Here is a 19,397-nt window from a genome sequence, read left to right as displayed (position 1 = left end):
GTTCCTGCCTTCCCTGGTGGCTCAGTCGGTAACGAATCTGCCTGCAATCCAGGAGACCACTTGCAATGCAGGAGACCTGAGTTTGATCACTGCATTGGGAAGATTCCCTGGAGAAGGAAATGGCAACCCACTGTAATATTCTTGCCTGGGAAATCCCATGGACAGAGGAACCTGGTGAGCTACAATCAATGGGGTCGCAAAGAGTTGGACACGACTTAGTGACTTAAACCACCACCAAAATCCCGCTCTTGCAGTCTGCTTCCCCTGGCCCCCAGCAGGCCAGCAGTGTGGTGTGGAAGGTCAGCAGACCAGGGTCTCAGCAGTGCTTTGCTCCCTGATCCCTGGCCCCCAGAGAACTGTGCCATCTTCTTTTCTTTTACCTTGTACCCACTGAGTGCATTGCCAAGGATGACGTTGTTGTTGTTTAATCCCTAAGTCGTGTCTGACTCTTTGTGAACCAATGGATCATAGTCCACCAGGCTCCTCTGTTCATGGGATTCTCCAGGCAAGAATACTGGAGAGGGTGGCCGTTTACTTCTCCAGGGGATCTCCCCAACCCAGGGATGGAACCCACGGATTCTTTACTGCTGAGCCACCAGGGAAGCCCAAGGGTTGGCCTTAGACCAGAGAAATGACCTTTCCCTCTGCTACTGCGTAGAGAGGTAAGGAAGTACTGCTGTGTCAGCGTCTGTGCAGCCTTGACCAAGTGACCTGACTCCTCTGTGGACAGGAACCGTGTTTACCTTGACCTCCTGGATTTTGACAGGGATGAGAGAAGGAATATACACCGTGGGGGCATCTTGCTGGTTTTTCCCTCCCCAGATGCCAGAGATGTGTTTGCACCTTCACACTCCCCTGGGCCACAGCCACAGAGGCCTGGATTGGATTGCTTTGCCTGTGGTCCAGATGAAAGTACTTAGAACCAGAGGTCTTAGGCCTCTGGGATGTAGGGCTGCCCACAACAACAGCAACAATAATAAGTGAAGTCAAGTCGCTCAATTGTGTCCGACTCTTTGCGACCCCATGGACTGTAGCCTACCAGGCTCCTCTGTCCATGGGATTTTCCAGGCAAGAATACTGGAGTGGGGTGCCAATTCCTTCTCCAACAACAATAGTCAACATGTATAAAGTGCTTGGTGTATACCAGGCACTGTTCTAGATGTGTGATACCTATTCACTCATTTACTAACTGTGGGAGGTGCAGAGATGTTAAGTAACTTTCATGGTCACACAGCTGGTGACCTTGGCTACTCTTAACCCCTACTCTGCCTCCCCAGGAGGTCACTGAAAGCTGGAGGTTTGTGGGAAAAAATTAGTGTAGGATCTGAAGGCTTCTAAACCTGAGAGACAACAGGGAGGCGCGTGAACCGGGTGACTGATTTTCATCGCAGGTGATTTCTAAGTTAGAGCTTCAGGGGACCACTGTGGACCCCGGAGGGCATCCCGTGGGGCTCCTCTCAGTTTCTATTTTCATTTTGATGGTGCTCTAACAAGAAACTGGGCTTCCCTGGTGGCTCAGACGGTAAAGGATCTACCTGCAGTGCAGAAGACCCAGGTTTGATCCCTGGGCCGGGAAGATTCCCTGGAGAAGGGAATGCCAACCTACTCTAGTATTCTTGCCTGGAAAATTCCTGGACAAATTCTTGCCTGGACAAAGGAGCCTGGTGGGCTGCAGCCCATGGGGTCACAAAGAGTCAGTCACGACTGAGCGACTTAACACTTTCACTTCAACAAGAAATTAAAAAGAAGCCTGTTCTATGAGTCACTTTGCTGTAAACCTGAAACTCACACAGTATTGTAAATCAACTCTACTCCAGTTTTTTTTTTTTTTTTTTAAGAAAAGGAAGCCTGTTCTGGCTCATCTGACTGATAGTGTTGACTCAGGGCCATTGTTGCAGAAGGAAGGAAGCAGAAAGGCTGGGATTTTATGGAGAAATTGTTCCTGAATTGGCGCTGGGGCTGTCACTTCAGGCTTCTTACAGGTTGAGGGCGAGCAGGTCTTAACAGATGGCCGAACCAGTGGACGTGAAGTAGAATCCCTCCATGAGCACTGGCCACGAGTGAAGGTCTTTCCCTCTCAGCCTCAGTGCTCTGTTCAGTGGAGCCCACCTTTCTTTCTTCGCGAAGGATTAGATGTGTGTGTGTGCGTGTGTACCCAGTCACTCAGTCGTGTCGGACTCTGTGTGACTCTGTGGACTGTAGCACACCAGACTCCTCTGTCAATGGGATTTCCCAGGCAAGAATACTGGAATAGGTTGCCTTTTCCTTCCAGGGGAATCTTCCAACCCAGGGATCAAACCCGCATTTTCTGCATTGGCAGGTGGATTCTTTACCTCTGAGCCACCTGGGAAGCCCTGAAGGATTAGGTGCTGGCCACTTCATGGGCTTAGCCCACCATGAGGCTCAGTAGGTGGGCACCTGCTCCTGCTCCTTCTGGTCCCTGGAGAAGGTAGGAAAGAGCCCGGTAGCATTGCTGAAAGAGCCCGGTAGCATTGCTTGCCCTGCCTGCCGTCTCAGAACAGAGGCCCCAGGTTTGCTGACTGCAGAGCTCGGAGGGTATGATCTCATGCAGAAACCAGTGGCCCGAGAAGGGAAGTGACTGTCCCCGACACAGGGCCAGCAAGCAGCCTGGCCGGGATGAGAACTCATGATACCTTGTAACTTCCCTCCAGCGCTCCTTCCACGGGGCCTCGTGGCCCTGGGCCTCCTGGGCACCTCCTGCCATCGGTGAATGTTGCCAAGGGCACCCATGCTCCCCCTGCCCTGGGAGACACGGGTCCCTTTATCCCATTCAGGGCTGGGATGGTCATGGGCCCCCCTCCAGGGGTCAGGATTGTCTCCTTCAAGTGCACTTCTTGTCTGGGGAGGGTGTGTGGTGGGCTGTTTCTCTGGAGAGCAGGCTTTCTTTCCACCGCGGAGAGGCTTTGCAGGGTGAGGCAGGGAAGGCTGCTGGCGGCTCCAGGAAAGCAGGGTTGCAGATTCTGTAGGAAAGCTCTGGGGTCCTCGCTAGGGGTAGGCACTCTGTCCTCGCTCTTCCCGTGTGCGTCGGGAACCAGCAGCATCAGCGGCACGTGGGCGCTTGTGAGAAATACAGAGTCCCAGGCCCCACCCAGCCCTCGAATTAGAACCTGCCTTTTAGCCAAGACCCCAGCAGATTCGTGTGCAGGTGAAAGCTTGTGAATTACTGCACTAACAATGATCAGTAAGGAGATGATGGAGATTTTTATTTTCTTTGTCAATCCCGCCCCCCTCCCACGATTTGTTTATTGTATTTCCTCACATGAATTACTTTATAAAAAAATTGTGGTGAAATACAGGTAACATAAAATTTGCCATCTTCACCATTTTTGGAATATTTATTTATTTATTTACTTTTGGCTGTGCTGGGGCTTCGTCGCTGTGTGGGGCTTTTTCTCTAGTTGTGATGAGTGGGGCCTACTCCCTAGTTGCAATGCAAAGGCTTCTCATTGCGGTGGCTTCTCTTGTTTCAGAGCACAGGCTTTAGGGTGCTTGGGCTTCAGTGATTGTGGTTCCCGGGCTCTAGGTCACAGGCTCGGTAGTTGTGGCACGTGGGCTTCATTGCTCCGCGGCATGTGGGATCTTCCTGGATCAGGAATTAAACCCCCATCTCCTGCATTGGCAGGTGGATACTTTACCACTGAGCCACCACGGAAGCCCCTAATATTTATTTATTTTTATTTTGTTTGGCTGCTTTGGGTCTTAGTTGCAGCACACGTGATCTTTAGCTGTGGCATGACTAGTTCCCTGATCGGGGATCGAACCTGGGCCCCCTGCATTGGGAGCAGGGAGTCTTAGTCTGGACCACCAGGGAAGTCCCCATCTTAAGCATTTTAAGTGTACAGTTTGGTGGCATTAAATGCCTTCTGACTGTTGTGTGGCCGTCACCACCGCCCATCCCCAGGCCTCTCTTCATCTTGTAAAATCCAGATGTGTAACTATGAAACTCTAACCCCCATTCTCTCCCCTCGCCTCCCCTGACAACCACCATTATGCTTCCTTTCTTTATGATTTTGATTACTCTTAGTAGCTCATGTAATTGGAATCATGCAGTGTTTTATCTCTTTGTGTCTGGTTTATTTCACTTAGCGTGATGTTCTTCAAGGCTCATTTGTGTTGCAGCATACTGCAGAGTTGCCTTGCCTTTTAAGGCTGGATAATATGCATTGTGTGTGCATGACACATTTTGTGTCTCCATTCATCTGTTGATGTACACAGGAGTTGCTTCCACATTTTAGCTACTGTGAATAATGCTGCTATGAACATAAGCATATAAGTAGCTCTTCAGGACCGTGCTCTCAATTCTTTCGAGCATACACCCAGAAGTGCTGGGTTGTGTATGATAATTCTAAAACACGAATTACTTTTATGATCAGAAAAAATAGCAAAAGCACTTCAGGGGGGAAAACTTTGTCAAGTTTCCAGTTGGCATCGCCCAAGGGCAAGTAGAGTTGTTGGGTGCAGTACTTGGAAAAAGGAAGAAAGCAAGGCTGCCTTCCCCATTCTGGTGTTAGAGGGAGAAGGGCGGAAACTCGCCCTCCTGCTGTGTGAGGAGCAGGGTGTGTTGATAGAGGTGTGTGTGAGGCCCTCAGGCAGGTGGGGTTTCTAGCCATCCTGAAAGATGCTTCGAGATGGCCTCTGGTCTGGTGGGAAGGGTGCGTGGGCTGACCTCTCTCAAGACCTCTTCCAGAAAAAATTACAGTGGCAGTGTTTGGGAAGTCAGCTTTATTACTGTGTGTCTATAGAGAGTCTATGGACTGGTTTAATCTCCAGGCCTGGGGTAAGGCAAGAGCCCATGCGATAGTCCTGACATAGCCCTTAAGGGGCAGGTCTCCAGTTAGGGTCATGGTTCCAACTGCTAGTGTGCAAGTTAGAGCAAAAACCTGAACCCACTGTCATGGTCCACGAGGCCTTTGTGACTGGCCCCTGCCTGCCTCTGATCTTTGCTTCCCCTTTTCTGCTTTCTGCTTAAGTCACTGGAGACTTCCTTCAGGTCCTGGGAGACGGAAGCCAGGCTGTTTTTGCCTCTCTTCCCTGGCTGTTTGCTCCGCCTGGAACGCTGGTCTCTCAGAACTTTCCATGACTGCTCCTCCACGTTATAAAGGGCTCAGCTGGGGTGTCGCGTGCGCAGAGAGACTTTCCACGGCTGCCCGTGGCCCTCCAGCTTCCTCCCGGTCTCTCCACTTCATCTGGTTTTTCTTCCTAGTATGACTCTCTAACACCTTCTCCTCTGTTAGTTTACTTAGGAGCCATTTGTTTCTTCCTAATAGCATTTTCACTCCACGAGAAGATGGCTCTTTTATACCACTGAACTCCTGTGTCCCCGGCACTTAGAACACTGCCTGGCACCCAGTAGTTCAGCAAATGTCGAGTGGGTCAGCGTGTGCACTTGCTTGTCTTCTCTGAGCTTCTGTTTCCCCATCTGCGATTCAGGGATCCTAATACCTGGTTGGTAGGGTGGTCATGAAAATTACAGGACGCAGCGCACTCAGAGGACTCAGTTTGGTGCCTGGTGTACAGGAAGTGCTCAGCACATGGGCACGGTTGTTAGCAACTGGGTGGCCCTGGCATGACTTGGATGAAACCCTGACCATCTCGCTTTCTCTTTAAAACGCTATTTATCTGTCTGTTTATTTGGCTGTGCCAGGTCTTAGCTGCAACATGCAGGATCTTTTTGTTGTGGCACGTGAGATCTAGTTCCCTGGTTGAACGTGGGCCCCCTGTACTGGGAGCCACTGGACCACCAGGGAAGTCCCAACACTGACTTCCCTTGTAACCCTAGATTTGGGTCTCCTGTGAAACAGTTGTGTCCAGTGTCTGGTGTATCATAATACGTAGCCACGTCTCTGTGGATTGGAGTCACTGGGCCCCCTGTGGAGCGTCAGATGTGGTTCTGACAGTGTTCTGCCTGGGCCTGTGAAGTGGCCTAGCCTGCATCTGTGCTCAGTTGCTCAGTTGTGTCTGATTCTGTGCAACCCCGTGGACTGTAGCCCACCAGGCTCCTCTGTCCATGGGATTCTTCATGGACAAGAATACTGGAGCAGGTTGCCATTTCCTACTCCAGGGGATCTTCCCAACCCAGGGATCGAACCCGCCTCTCCTGCATCTCCTGGATTGGCAGGCAGATTCGTTACTACCACTGAGCCACCTGGGGAGACGGAATTGGCCTTGCCCCACACCCTCGTAAATGGGAGTTTGGTGTATGGCATGTGTATCATTCGGGAATGCCTTTGACTGTAAGTAACCACTCAGTGTTCAGGGCTTGAACAAATGGAACGATTTGTTCTGTGAAAGCTCTCAGATTTCTAGTTTGGTTCAGCAGCAAAGTGACATCAGGGCTGGTGTCTTTGTGATTCTCTTGGGCTTCCCTGCAGACGCTGCTCTGGCTTCCTCCAGTGTGTTTAGGATGCAGGCATGAGGGATGGAAGCAGGAATGAAGCTATTAGCATATGTCCTTTTCCCCCCAGGCCCCTCCCAGCGCTCTTCTGCTTACATCTCATCAGCTGGAGCTTTGTAAGGTCAGCCTTACAAGAGAGGCTGAGTAATTAGGGTTTTCATGGGAAAATGGTGTTAGAGATGATGGTGAGGTCAGCCAACCAGCAGTGCCTGCTGTACTAGGAAACCTATGTTTTAAGTTAGACTATTGCTTCTCAACTGGGGGCAGTTTTGTTCCTCAGAGGATGTCTGGCAGAATCTGGAGATTTTTGTTGCCACAACTAGGGTGTGTGTGTGTGTATGTGTGTGTGTGCATGCGTGTGTGTGCATGCGCACTAATGGTATCTCATGGGTACAGGCCAGGGATGCTGCCAGATATCTTAACAGTTCACAGGGCAGCCGCAGAGAGTTATCTGATCCACATGTCAGTGACACCAAGGTTGAGAAACCCTTAAGTTAGGTCATTCCAGAAACATCATCCAGATTTGGGGAACACTAGTTTAGTTGCTTTCCTGTGATATAGTCATAGGAAAGGGGTCAGACCTCATTGTACTGGTGCAGATTATTGATACCTGGTGTTGTTATGGATTTTATTAAAGAGAAAGTTGATGCTGGCTGAGAACAGCCAAATGCTACATCTCAGAGAGTCTTAGTAGAAGGCAAACGTCAAACAGAACTAATGAAGCCCCTTGCCTTCTAGGAACACAGAACAATGACATGAAAAGACAGTTTCTGCTGGAGCGACTGCTGGATGCAGTGAAACAGGTAAGAAGAAAGCGCACGTTGGACTTTGAGTTCCAGTCATAGTGTCAGGTGATGAACGTAGAAGTCATTTCTGCCCTTCTGTCTACACAGACCTACTTCTGCCCTGAATCTGGGAGGCTAACCATTTCCCCCAGCAAGTGACAGTGATCAGAGGTGGGGACAGAGGGGCTCCTGTGTCCTGACATCCTAAACCCCCGGAGGACCCACCCCCATCCTTCGGTGGTGTCCCTTTGAGAAGGGCATTAATGTGGGTTTAAAGTCTTATTTCCAAGCAGTTATTTTTGTTTGTTTGTGCTGCGCTGCATGGCTTGTAGTAAAATGCAGGAACTAAAATCCCCAGATTGAACCCAGGCCCTCGGCAGTGAGAGCAGGGTCCTGACCATTGGACCGCTGGGGAATTTCCAAAGCAGACCTGGGTTCGATCCCTGGATTGGGAAGATCCCCTGGAGAAGGGAAAGGCTACCCGCTCCAGTATTCTGGCCTGGAGAATTCCATGGACTGCATAGTCCATAGGGTTGCAAAGAGTCGGAAACGACTGAGCGACTTTCACTTTCTAAGGGCGCTGCAGTGCTGGCTGGGAGTCAGGGCCCCCGTGAGCACAAGCACAGGAACCAGGCCGTGCTCAGGGTCGTGTGGCGTCTGCAGATGGGCCCTGCTTGCTTTGGTTGACGCTGAGTTGGCGCCTGGCTTTTGGCTGGGTGTGGAAGTGGGTGTTGACACAAGGTTGGCATCAGGTTGTCTGCTTATAACCACCCGGCAGGCCTCGTTCCTTGCATGTTCATCGTGTGTCTGGTGCTCTGCTGAGTGCTTTCCATCGAATCCTTCCAGCCACCCTGTGAGATGGTTCTTGCAATTATTGCCATTTTACAGATGAAGGAATGAAGAACTGAAGCTCAGGTCCAATAACTTGCTGCCAGTGTCATAGTTAATAGGCAGCAGAGCTGGGATCCAGCCCTAGGAATTCACGTTTCAGAAGGGGCGACTGGCGATTACTGGTGTCATCACAATATAAGGAGATAAATATGTCCTTTAATGGAAGTGCCTGTTAAGGGTTGATGTGAGCTCAGAGAATTTAGCATCTGCCCAAGCCTCGAGGCATCCAGGCATGGCAGAAAGGACTCAGACTCAGGTGTAGCTGGGTTGGAAGGCCAGCTTTGTCTCCTGACAGCTGTGTGTGCTGGGGCAACTTACCCAGCCTCTCTGAGCATCCTTCTTCTCTTTAATTGGGTCACACATCTCTATAGCGCTGTGGAGGGAACTGCTTAAAGGGGTAAAGGGCCATGGCCAGTGCCTGGTCCCCAATAAATGCAGAGCTGATGTTATTAGTTTTTTTTCTTTCTTTGCTCCAGAAATGGAACGCAAAATAAGATGAAGAGTAAGTCCAACCACTTCAAGTGTAGCAGTTAAACAGAAATAACTTGGATCTTCCACCCAGAGCTATTATTACTATTTGGGAGGGTGAAAGTGTTGTACATATGCCTTTTAAAAACCAACTTTAGTTATTACAGTGCTTGGCAAATAGTAATTTCTCAATAGGTAAAATTTAATAGTTTAGTTTTCTTTAATATCTTGAGTGTTGAGATTGAAACTCTATTCAATTTAGGATTAATTGGACTGGGTAACCTGTTAGTTTTTAACTTCATGTTTTGTTTATTATGTGTATTTTTTTATATGCATGTGGAATATACTATGATTTCTTAGCTTCATTAAGAAATTAAAATTTCTTCAAGTTGGAAAGAAAAAAATAAAAACCAACTTTATTGAGGTGTGATTTGCATACAATAAAAATACCAATTTTAAGTGTGCAGTTCTGTGAGTTTTGACCGAATTTTCATTTAAATTTCTATATACACACACATGCATCCCTACACACAAATGTGATAATAAATTTAGGAATCTGGTAAACCTGTTACCCACAGTGGAGGTTCTGTACCTTTGAAAGAGAGTAGTGGAGAGTGGTAATGGTTGCACAATATTGTGAATTGAGTTGCATGACTAAAAATGGTTGAAATGGTAAATTTTATGTTATCTACATTTCAGCACCGTTAAAGAAAAAAAAAAAGAAAGTTTGCTTTTGTTTGCACCCTCCCTGGGTGAATTGTCATTCGGCACAACCAGAGGGCTTGTTTGAAGCTTGATTTATGCTGTCATAACTTCACAGCAGCCGTAACAACTCTGGGCCCTGTCAGAAGGGACCCGTCATCATCACAGATTTGTGGCAGTTTTAATTATTGCCTGTTAAGAGCTCTGCGTTATTGACAGTCAGCTGCTGACAGATAGAAGCAGCTTCCTAAAGAATCTGCAGACGGCTTCTGTTTTCCTCTTAGCGCTGTCTTTGTGCAAGGCTCCCTTCTGTACAAGTGGGAGGTAAAAGGGCTTCTTCCTTCAAATGGCGGCTGGAAGGCTGGGGTGCCTGCCATCCCATTTCTTGGGCTGACCCCCAGGGCTCGGGGACGCCCTGATTTGGCCACCAGAGTTTCTGGCCCTGGGTCCTCCCGGACCCCAAAGGCCCCTGGAGGTGGTTTTGTGTGTCCATCCCATTGGCTGATCTCAGCGACTCTTTTTTTCCTGCAGTGCCAGATCCGCTTTGGAGGAAGAAAGGAGATCGCCTCAGATTCCGACAGCAGGTAAATAATGTAGCCTCTGAAACCCATTACCCTCAAGGCCAAAAAGGTAGCCAGAGATTCACCAGCTTTTATATTCTGCCACGGCAGCCAAGTGGGGTGGTGATTACATTACCAAGTTGAGTTTGGACAGCAAGCCAATAATTGAGAGACGAGTTGTTGGGGCAAAGAATAACGGCTTGATTCAGAAAACCAGCTAACCAAAAGATGCTGGGCTTGTGTCTCCAAAGAACTGTCTTGCCTGAGTTAGCATTCAGGCTCCTTTTATAATAAAAGGGAAGGGGATAAAGTCAAACACTTCCTGGTTCCCACTGGCCTCCAAAGGGATGTGTTAATTTCTTCTTCCTGTAGTCATTCACTGGTGGTCCTGGTCAGGAGGTTTTCTATGAGCTAAACCAAAGTATTTTAGCTTAATGCTCATTACCTGGGAAGCAGGGTTCCCAGAAATGGGCCATTATGTGTAATTTAAACTTCTAGGTAACATCCCTTTAGTGATTAGCTTGTAATAGAATGCAAAAATTCTTCTCTATCACAATTACATTTGGTGGGGGGGTGGTGTAGGTCTATACAGTGACTGCTTGTCTAAAGTGCTCCCAGCTCCCTGCCATCCTCTTTCTAGGAATCTTCTCTGAGGGAATTACTTGAAATGCCTTTCCACGTGAAGTTATTTTCACAGTAATTTATAATGATGAAAACTCAGAAATCTGAAGGCTCAACAAATGGGAAATGGTGAATAATGAAGCATAGTGCATCAGTAGTTTGAATGTTCTGTAGCCCATTACATGGATGTCCATACAGAATTTGTTATAAGCAGCAAAATGCAAATCTAGGAATTTAAAAGTAATATATTTAGTAAACATTAAAAGAGCAGCATTCAGAGTTAATATGGATGCAGAGTGATCCTCCATGTGTTAGACGACTCTGGCAAAAAACATACCAAAATGTAGATAGAGATCATGTTGAGGTTAAATTAAGACTGTTGGGAACCTGTATCCTTTCTGATATTTTGTCACATTTTATACTGTGATCATGTGTCCCTTTTATAATTAAAAAAAAGTCCTAAAAATGGCCATTGACCTTCATGACCCAGGAAAGGCTGACATGACTGAATAAGCTTGTGTAGGACATACAGGCATTTGCTGAAAATGCCCAGTGACGTTCAAGGCTGATTTGTTCTCTGCAGCTAGGGAAGAGCAGGAGGAACATTCCTGAAAAGGAAGAGATGGGAGGGAACTCGTTGCTCAGCATTCGTCTCAATCTGGAGACGTGTGTTTTCCCTCTGACCCTGACCCACCCAGCCCAGCCAGTTCCTCCTCTGTCCCTCCAACCCTTGCTCTTCTCTTGGCACTTACCAGCCATGAGCAGAACGTGCAGTGCTACATTTTCATGGATTTATAGGGACTTTTTGAAACCAGTGCAGATTTAAAATTCTACCCCTCACCCCTACAGTCTCTGCCTCTTCTTTGCTCAGTTTTTCTCCACAGCACCAACTTACAACTGTATATTGTGCTTTTAAAATTTTTTATTTCATTTCTTCCAGTTTCCCCATACCACAGTGTCCACTCTGCAGGCAGAGAGGTTTGGCTGTCTTGTTCAAGGTGCATCCTCAGCCTGGAAGCATCTAGAAGGTGCTCAGGGAGATCTGTTGCCTGGTTGATTGTGTGCCTGGCTTCCTACCACACATGGTCAAGGGTATAAAGATCTGTGAGCTTGGAGGGCAAAGGGGCAGCTTCTCCATTTCTTTCTGAGTATTTTGCACAGACGTTCTGTGCCTGTCACTCTTGAAGTTCTCTACATGTTTGTGGCATTAGATCATTAAATTGACTGATTGCTTCAGTTCTTCCTGAGGGCCTACTATGGGGCCTGGTCTCCATCAGTGCAGGGGTCCTCCTTTTGGGACCAGGGTCACCTGCATGAGAACGGGAGTCCTTGATCTCCTGAACCAGGAGGTAGGTGTGTGTGTGTGTGTGTGTGTGTGTGTGTGTGTGTGTGTGTGTGTGTGTGTGTGTGTGTGTGTGTATGGGTGCGTGGGTGTATGTAGTCAGGAGTTCTGTATCACTTTTTTTTGTAATTATGCTTTTTATTTCCTTAGAGAAGCCATCTCTGAATGTTAGATGAACATGTTCTTATATAGTAGAGCTTACCATTATAACTTTTATTCTGTAAACTGTTGTATTTTATAGTAGAATTTACAAAGTTAATTCCTTCTGTGGTATCAATACCTGTGGTTTCCGGCTTCCAGCAAGACCCTGCTTCATCATGATAATGATAGTTACTGTCTCTGACTGTTCCTGCTGCTCCTTGTTTGTGTTGACTCTTAGTCTCAGGGCAGCCCCAGGAGGAGCATAATTCTTTCTTCACAGATGAGAAAACAGAAGCTCGGAGAGGGAAGCTAATACAGCCTCAGTGTACCATCTTGGCAATGTTAGGGTTGAAGTTTGGACCCTAGTTTCTTGGGCTCCAAAATCTGTTCTTTCTGTGTTATATCACATTTAGCGATTGCATTGGTTGTGAGCTAGGTTAAATTTTTTTGTTTTTTCCCCTCTAAAGGGTTCCTTCTCAATATCCGAGTCTTAGTCCCCTCTTGCCGTGTGTCTGGCTAGAGGTGGCACCACCTTTGTGTAGGAAAGGCCACATCATTGTCCTTATTTGGTGAGAAAGTCTAACCTCGAGGGAAAGTCAGTGACCGTTTTAAAGCCACTGTCGTGAGGTCTGAAAAGAAAGAAAGGTGATTCGCCTCTCTCTGCACCCCTTCAGACAGCCTGGCACCAGGATGGATCTCAAGTCCATTGGCTTCTCTCCAGCCCCCCAGCTGTAGCCCATTGCGGTCACCCCATGGCTCACAGGGCGGCCGCTGTGGACCTTCCCCCGTCTCCTGTCTTGCCTTGCCTCCTCTGCATCCAGCGGGCTCTGCAGAAGCAGATTCCCGTCCATCACGGCCCCCCCGCCCCCCCCACCTCCACGGAAAACCTTCCACTGCCTTCTCTTTGCTGTTGGGAAAACGACCCACATGCTGAACGACCTGGAGGGCCCCCTAGCTCTCCCCTGGCTCTTTGCCCTGCCACCCTGGCCTGGCCTTTTCTGGTTTTTGTTTTTTGTTCTTAAAGCCTTTCAGTCATTTTTCAGGGAAGCCTTCCAGGTCCCTGATATGAATCGTCCACACTCTTCTCCAGCCCTGGCCGCCTGGGCTGTTTTCCTTGCTCTCTATCGGGGACTGGCAGACTCTTGCTGTTAAGGCTCGGATTTGTCCTCAGGCTGTACTGTGCTGACCCGGCTCTGTACCATTTGAGGCTATAAACCTCTGTGGGATGAATGCATTATATCTGTCTGCTCAACTAGAGGAGAAGAAGGAGAGAAGCCTGGTTTGCTCACGCTGCTTCCATAGTACCTGACACATAAAAGTGCTTGTGTGTGTGTGTGTGTGTGTGTGTGTGCGTGCGTGCGTGTGTGCGCGTGTGTTGAGTCACTTCAGTCATGTCCGAGTCTTTGGGACGCTATGGACTGTAGTCTGCCAGGCTTCTCTGTCCATGGAATTCTCCAGGCAAGAATCCTGGAGTTGCCATGCCCTCCTCCAGGGGATCTTCCAGACCCAGGGTTCGAACCTGCATCTCCTGCATCGGCAGGCAGGTTCTCTCTCCCTGAGCCACCAAGGAAGCCCAACAGTGAGTTACTGAGCACCTGCTTGGTGTAACATTCTGTGCTCGACACTGGGGCTTCCAGAGTATTTCTGACATGTTTCTGCCCCTCAGATGACTTTGTGTCCACCAGGGAATATAGAGGCGGCAATGGCAGAATGTGACACTGAGGGTGACATCTTAGGAGCTGTTGGCTGCCCTGCACAGCTGGGCTTCGAATGTTATCCCTTCCCCTTTCCAGCTGCATCTCTCACCTCTCTAAGTTCAAGAGTTAGATCTACTGTCATACTGTGATTTATAATAAGAAATATGCATTATTGCTCCATCGCTTCTGGTCCTACGCTCTTAAAACCCCTGAAATTTCCAAAGCAATGAGAACCAGAAAGGTATCTTTTGTAATGTTAATGTAGTGACTTTGGAAAGCACTCGAGGTTGGGGCCTGGCTGCCAGGAGGACCAACCACATGATTAAGGGGTTGGAACTTTCAGTTCCAACCTGGGACCACCAGTTCAGAACCACCAGGGACCACCAGTTCAGACCACCAGTTCAGAACCACCAGTCCAGACTACCAGTTCAGACTACCAGGGAGGGGAGAGGGGCTGGAGATGGAGTTCAGTTGCCAGTGGCCAATGATTTAACCAAATAATCTGTATAATGAAGCCTCCATAAAAATCCCGGGGTTTAGAGAGCCTCTGGGTCAGTGAACACTTACAGGTGCAAGGAGAGTGGGCCATTGGGGGAGTGGCCCCCTGGGGAGTGGCCCTGTGGGGGAGTGGCCCCCTGGGGGAGTGGGCCCCTGGGGGAGTGGGCCACTGGAAGCCCTGTGCTCTCTTCCCATGCCTTTCTTCTGTCTGGCTGTTCCTGAGTTATATCCTTTTCTAAAAAACCAGTAATCTAGTAAATAAAAGGTTTCTCTCAGTTCTGGGAGCTTCTCTAGCAAATTAATTGAACCCAAGGAGGAGGTCATGGGAACCCCTGAGATACGTAACTGGTCAGTCAGAAGCGCAGGGGACAGTCTGGACTTGTGATTGGTGTCTGAAGTGGTGCTTGGGGCAGAAGGTGCTACCCTGTCGAGGGCCCACGGTGCTGGCTTTCCACTTGCAACAGTGATGGAGGTTTTCCCTTTAAAACAGGTTTATACACATGGAAAAAGTGAGTTGGACTCCAGACAAGTAAATAATAGAAACATCCCCAGGGCCTTCGCTGGTAGCCCAGTGGCTAACACTTTACCTTCCACTGCAGAGGGCGAGGGTTTGATTCCTGGTCTGTGAGCTAAGATCCCACATGTCTCATGGTCAAAAAACCAAAACATGAAACAGAAGCAATGTTGTAACAGATTCTCTAAAGACTTTAAAAATGGTCCAGATCCAAAAAAAAAAAAAAAACCCAGGAAAAGAAAAGGAAAACCCTCACAAATGACAAAAGTGGCCGAGTTCTCCATGGATAACTGAAGTTGAGGAAAGAGAGAACTGGCCAGGGCTACATGATGTTCAGTATTCTTTGGCTAAAACCCCGATTGCAAAGCATGTCTGTGTCTGTGTGAGAGATTTGTTTGGTTTTGCAAGATGACACGGCAAGATGCAGCAGCCCTCGCATGAAGTATAAAACAGCGTTGATAGGAAGGCAAGTGACAGTCAGGCATTGTTTTTTCCTCATCAGACTTTGTCCTCGGTAACCCTCTCGGGAGGAAGAGGTGGTGGTCATAAGGCTCCATCCTGCGCTCATTTCTCCTCTGTTGGCCTTGTTCTCCTGCTCTGTTTCCTCCTAAGGACAAGGACACATTCTTGTGCTTCATTAAACTGATTGCTCATTCCATCAGTCACACTGGCCTGTGGGGAGGCAGTAACATATCTTTTGAATAGTTTGCCTTCTAGAAAGAATGGCTTAAGAACTAGCCAGTGCTGAAGTCCCTGTGAAGACTACATACGCTGGTGCTCCACAGGTGCATCTTCTTCCCACGTGGGATTACAGAACATGCTAACGTTTCCTGTGGAATTAGAAAGAGCAACCCAAACCAGGGGGCAGCAGAGTGAGCGTGGGATATGGAGCTCAGAGCTCGAATCCTGGTGTTGCCAGTTCCTGGTTGTGTTGGACTATGGACAAGTTTCTGATTTCCTTGTGCCTCAGTGTTCTCGTCTGTACATGGGGAGAGTAGTGATAATATTCACTCCATAGAGCTGTGCGGCCCTTAGGTTAGTGCCTGGTGGCTAGTAAGTTTCTAGCAATTGTTAGCTGTTGGGCTTCCCTAGTGGCTCAGATGGTAAAGAATCTGCCTGCAATGCAGGAGACCCAGGGTTGATCCCTGGCTCAGGAAGATCCCCTGGAGAAGGGAATGGCTACCCACTCCAGTATTCTTGCCTGGGAAATTCCATGGACAGAGGAGCCTGGTGGGCTACAGTCCACGGGATCAGAAGAATTGGACACAACTGAGTGACTAACACTTTTACTTTCAGTTTTCACTGCCATTATAATTTTCTGTGAAGTGTCTTGACGCTTGGTAAATATTCTCTGCACATGGGTCTCTTCCATTGTGGGTGGCAATGAGTTGGCTTTGGGTATTTGCCTTGTTTAGACAGCGTAGATTTTTGTGACTCCAGTACTCTTGGAAAACCCCATGGGTGGAGGAGCCTGGTAGGCTCCAGTCCATGGGGTCGCTAAGAGTCGGACACGACTGAGCGACTTGACTTTCACTTTTCACTTTCATGCATTGGAGAAGGAAATGGCAACCCACTCCAGTGTTCTTGCCTGGAGAATCCCAGGGACTGCGGAGCCTGGTGGGCTGCCGTCTATGGGGTTGCACAGAGTCAGACATGACTGAAGCGACTTAGAAGCAGCAGCATGTGACTATGTCAGAAGAAATCAGAGGGAAGCATTCTCCTTCCAAAACATGCCAGGGAAGAGTTCTTGTTTTGGTGATTTTTCTTGGTTGTTATTCAGTCACTCAGTCGTGTCCAACTCTTTTGCCACCTCGTGGACTGTAGCCCACCACGCTCCTCTGTCCAGGGAATTTCCCAGGCAAGAATCCTGGAGTGGATTGCCATTTCCTTCTCCAGGGGATCTTCCCAACCCAGGAATTGAATCTGCATCTTGTGCACTGGCAGGCGGATTCTTCACTGAGCCACCTGAGATTTTTCTTCACCTGTTAAGGAATTCGAAACTGTGTTGAACTTTTTAGGAAGCTGAAGAACGAAACCAGCTGCCCTTTGCTGTTCCCTAATGTTATTTCTTAGACACTGTTGAAAACTGTCCTGTGCGGTCCTCTGGACACTTATGAAACTGAATGGCTTTTTCAGACATTCCTTTTCCTCTTTTAAATGTTCGTCATGTGATGTTCGTCATTTTTTTTTTTTTAATGTTCAGTTCGTCACAGATTTACCAGCCTCTTAGCGGTTTGAGGTGTTGACTGGATATTCTAATTCTCATCCTGGCAAAACCCCCTGGGGTTCATTAATTGGATTTCTTATCTCCGCTGCCTGAGCACTTGCTTTCCACCTTGAGGCTCTAGTAGGGGATGGTTCTGTATTGCATTTGCTTTCATTTTACTCCATGAATCAAATGAATTGATTTCTTTTTGGGGAAAGATTATTTTTAGCAAATGGGAGGAGCCCTAGGGCATTTAGCAAATCTGAGCACATTTCCATCTGAATTTTAATAAATACTTGTGTTTTTATATTGATAATCGTTGAGAGCAGTGATAGGCCCATAGGGAATCACGCTTCAGCACGGTCATCACCGTCATCGCCACCATCGTGCTGTGGAGAGAGGTGTTGGTGTGAAGGGTGAGCTTTGGAGTCAGGCATACTTATCTTCATGCTCACCCAGTCCACAGACCACCAGTTGTACACATGGGCTAAGTCAGGTGGCACTAGTGGTAAAGAATCTGCCTGATGGTGCAGGAGATGTAGGAGACCTCGGTTCGATCCCTTGGTCAGGAAGATTCCCTGGAAGAGGGCAGAGCAACCCACTCTAGTATTCTTGCCTGGAGAATCCCATGGATAGAGGAGCCTGGCAGGCTACAGTCCATAGGGTTGCAAAGAGACACGATTGAAGCCTCTTAGCATGCACACATGTGGCATCTCTAGGCCTTTCTTGCCGGAGAAGGCAATGGCACCCCACTCCATTACTCTTGCCTAGAAAATCCCATGGATGGAGGAGCCTGGTGGGCTGCAGTCCATGGGGTCGCTAAGAGTCTGAGCGACTTCACTCTCACTTTTCACTTTCATGCATCGGAGAAGGAAATGGCAACCCACTCCAGTGTTCTTGCCTGGAGAATCCCAGGGACGGGGGAGCCTGGCGGGCTGCCGTCTGTGGGGTCACACAGAGTTGGACACACTGAAGCGACTTAGCAGCAGCAGCAGTAGCAGCAGCAGCAGCAGCAGCAGACCTTTCTTGCAGCATCTGTAAAATTAGATAATGAGGGTTTTCCTGGTGGCTCAGTGGTAAAGAATCTGCCTGCCAATGCAGGAGGCTCAGCTTCAATCCCTAGTCCGAGAAGATCCCACATGCCGTGGAACAGCTAAGGCAGTGCTCCATTCTATTGAGCCTGTGCCCTAGAGACCACGCTGCACAATAGGAGAAGCCACCACAGTGAGAGTTCACAGACCACAACTAGGGAGTGGCTCCTGCTCATGGCAACTAGAGAAAAGCCCTCGCAGCAATGAAGACCCAGCACAGCCAAAAATAAATAGAGATAGATAAAATAAAATAGATAAACAGATAATTAAAAAAATTAGGTGATGATCATGGTATCAACTTCCTGGGATTGAAGTGAGGATTAGATATAATAGTGTTTGCTTGACACACCCAGTGAGAACTTACTAAGTGCAATACATTTTCTTCCTGTGACTAGACATACCAGTATTTTGGCTAATTTGGAAACTAAAGGCTAGAATGATTCTCGTTAATTCCTTCATTCAGCAGATACTTATTTGTAGTCCCTGAGTTGGCATTGGCGCTGTAAGCTGGGTGAGATGGCTGCCGTTCTGAAGGAACTCAGAGTTGGGCCTGGGCAGTGGACCTGTAAACTGCAGACAGTCACGGTGGCCTGTAGTAATAATTACGTAGTATAGACTCGAGAGGCGAGCAGGGTCTTCAGTTGTCAGATGGGCAGGATGGGACTTCCAGGCAGCAGGAGTGGCAAATGCAGGGGTGTGAGAGAAAGTCTTGGGATTGTGGATGGTGTGTTGTTTGTGCCGGAAGTTTGGCTGGAAAGTCAGTAGATTCTTGACTTGCTGTTATAGGGAAGCATTTGCACTTTATCCGATAGAGTATTATTTTTTAAACTATGGCTATTTGTATAAGATTTTCACAATTTTTGCCACTCCCCTGTACTGTTTGTGCCAGAGATGGGCTTGAGGTGGAATTTTAAGGCCTCCCTTTTCTACTCAGGTCTTGTCAGTGAAATCACAGATTGATGGCTGCTGAAATATTTTTCTTGTCATAGTAAAATGATTAACCTGAAAATGTCATTTTATGGTCCCCCTGAAATCGTCATGTAACCCGAGCAGAATGTGGCAGGAAGGAAAATGGTGTTGTCAGGTTTGCATTTCAGGAGGGTGGCTTCTGATCAGCAGGCCAGGGGGGTGGGCCAGGGAGATGGGGTCGGGGTTGCAGTGAGAGGGGGCTGCTCTGCGCAGTGGACGAGGAAGCCGAATAGAGGTGGTGGCGCTGGGAGAAGGGACAGAAAGCTTAGGGTGAGCCTGGATGAGGCTGACTGACCGGGGGATGAGACCTAAATGCTCTGGCTCTAAGGTATGGCCAGAAACCAGAACAAACGTGTATTGTTTTAGATTTTGTTTATTTTTTTTAAAAACAGCATTTTGGGGGGCTCTAATAATAGGCGGCAAATTTTATTCTGATCCACCTTTGCTTTCCCAAAGATGTATCTATACTGCGGGGTGGCCTGCATCTTGCCTGTTTC

General features: G+C 48.2%; 1 protein-coding gene across 1 annotated transcript in view; it reads left to right on the top strand.

Annotated features, from left to right (window-relative positions):
* Window positions 1–19,397, top strand: part of SNX29 (sorting nexin 29) — a 600,629-nt gene that overhangs the window by 17,463 nt on the left and 563,769 nt on the right. Inside the window, exons 2-3 of the mRNA XM_027527872.1 lie at window positions 7,154–7,218; window positions 9,793–9,845. Coding sequence (XP_027383673.1) covers window positions 7,154–7,218; window positions 9,793–9,845 — 118 coding nt within the window. The remainder of the gene's footprint in view (window positions 1–7,153; window positions 7,219–9,792; window positions 9,846–19,397) is intronic.

This window comes from Bos indicus x Bos taurus, chromosome 25, assembly GCF_003369695.1.
Source record: "Bos indicus x Bos taurus breed Angus x Brahman F1 hybrid chromosome 25, Bos_hybrid_MaternalHap_v2.0, whole genome shotgun sequence".
Classification (NCBI taxonomy): Eukaryota; Metazoa; Chordata; class Mammalia; order Artiodactyla; family Bovidae; genus Bos; species Bos indicus x Bos taurus.
The sequence above is the reverse complement of the archived record's forward strand: the minus strand, read 5'-3'. Positions and strand labels throughout refer to the sequence as shown.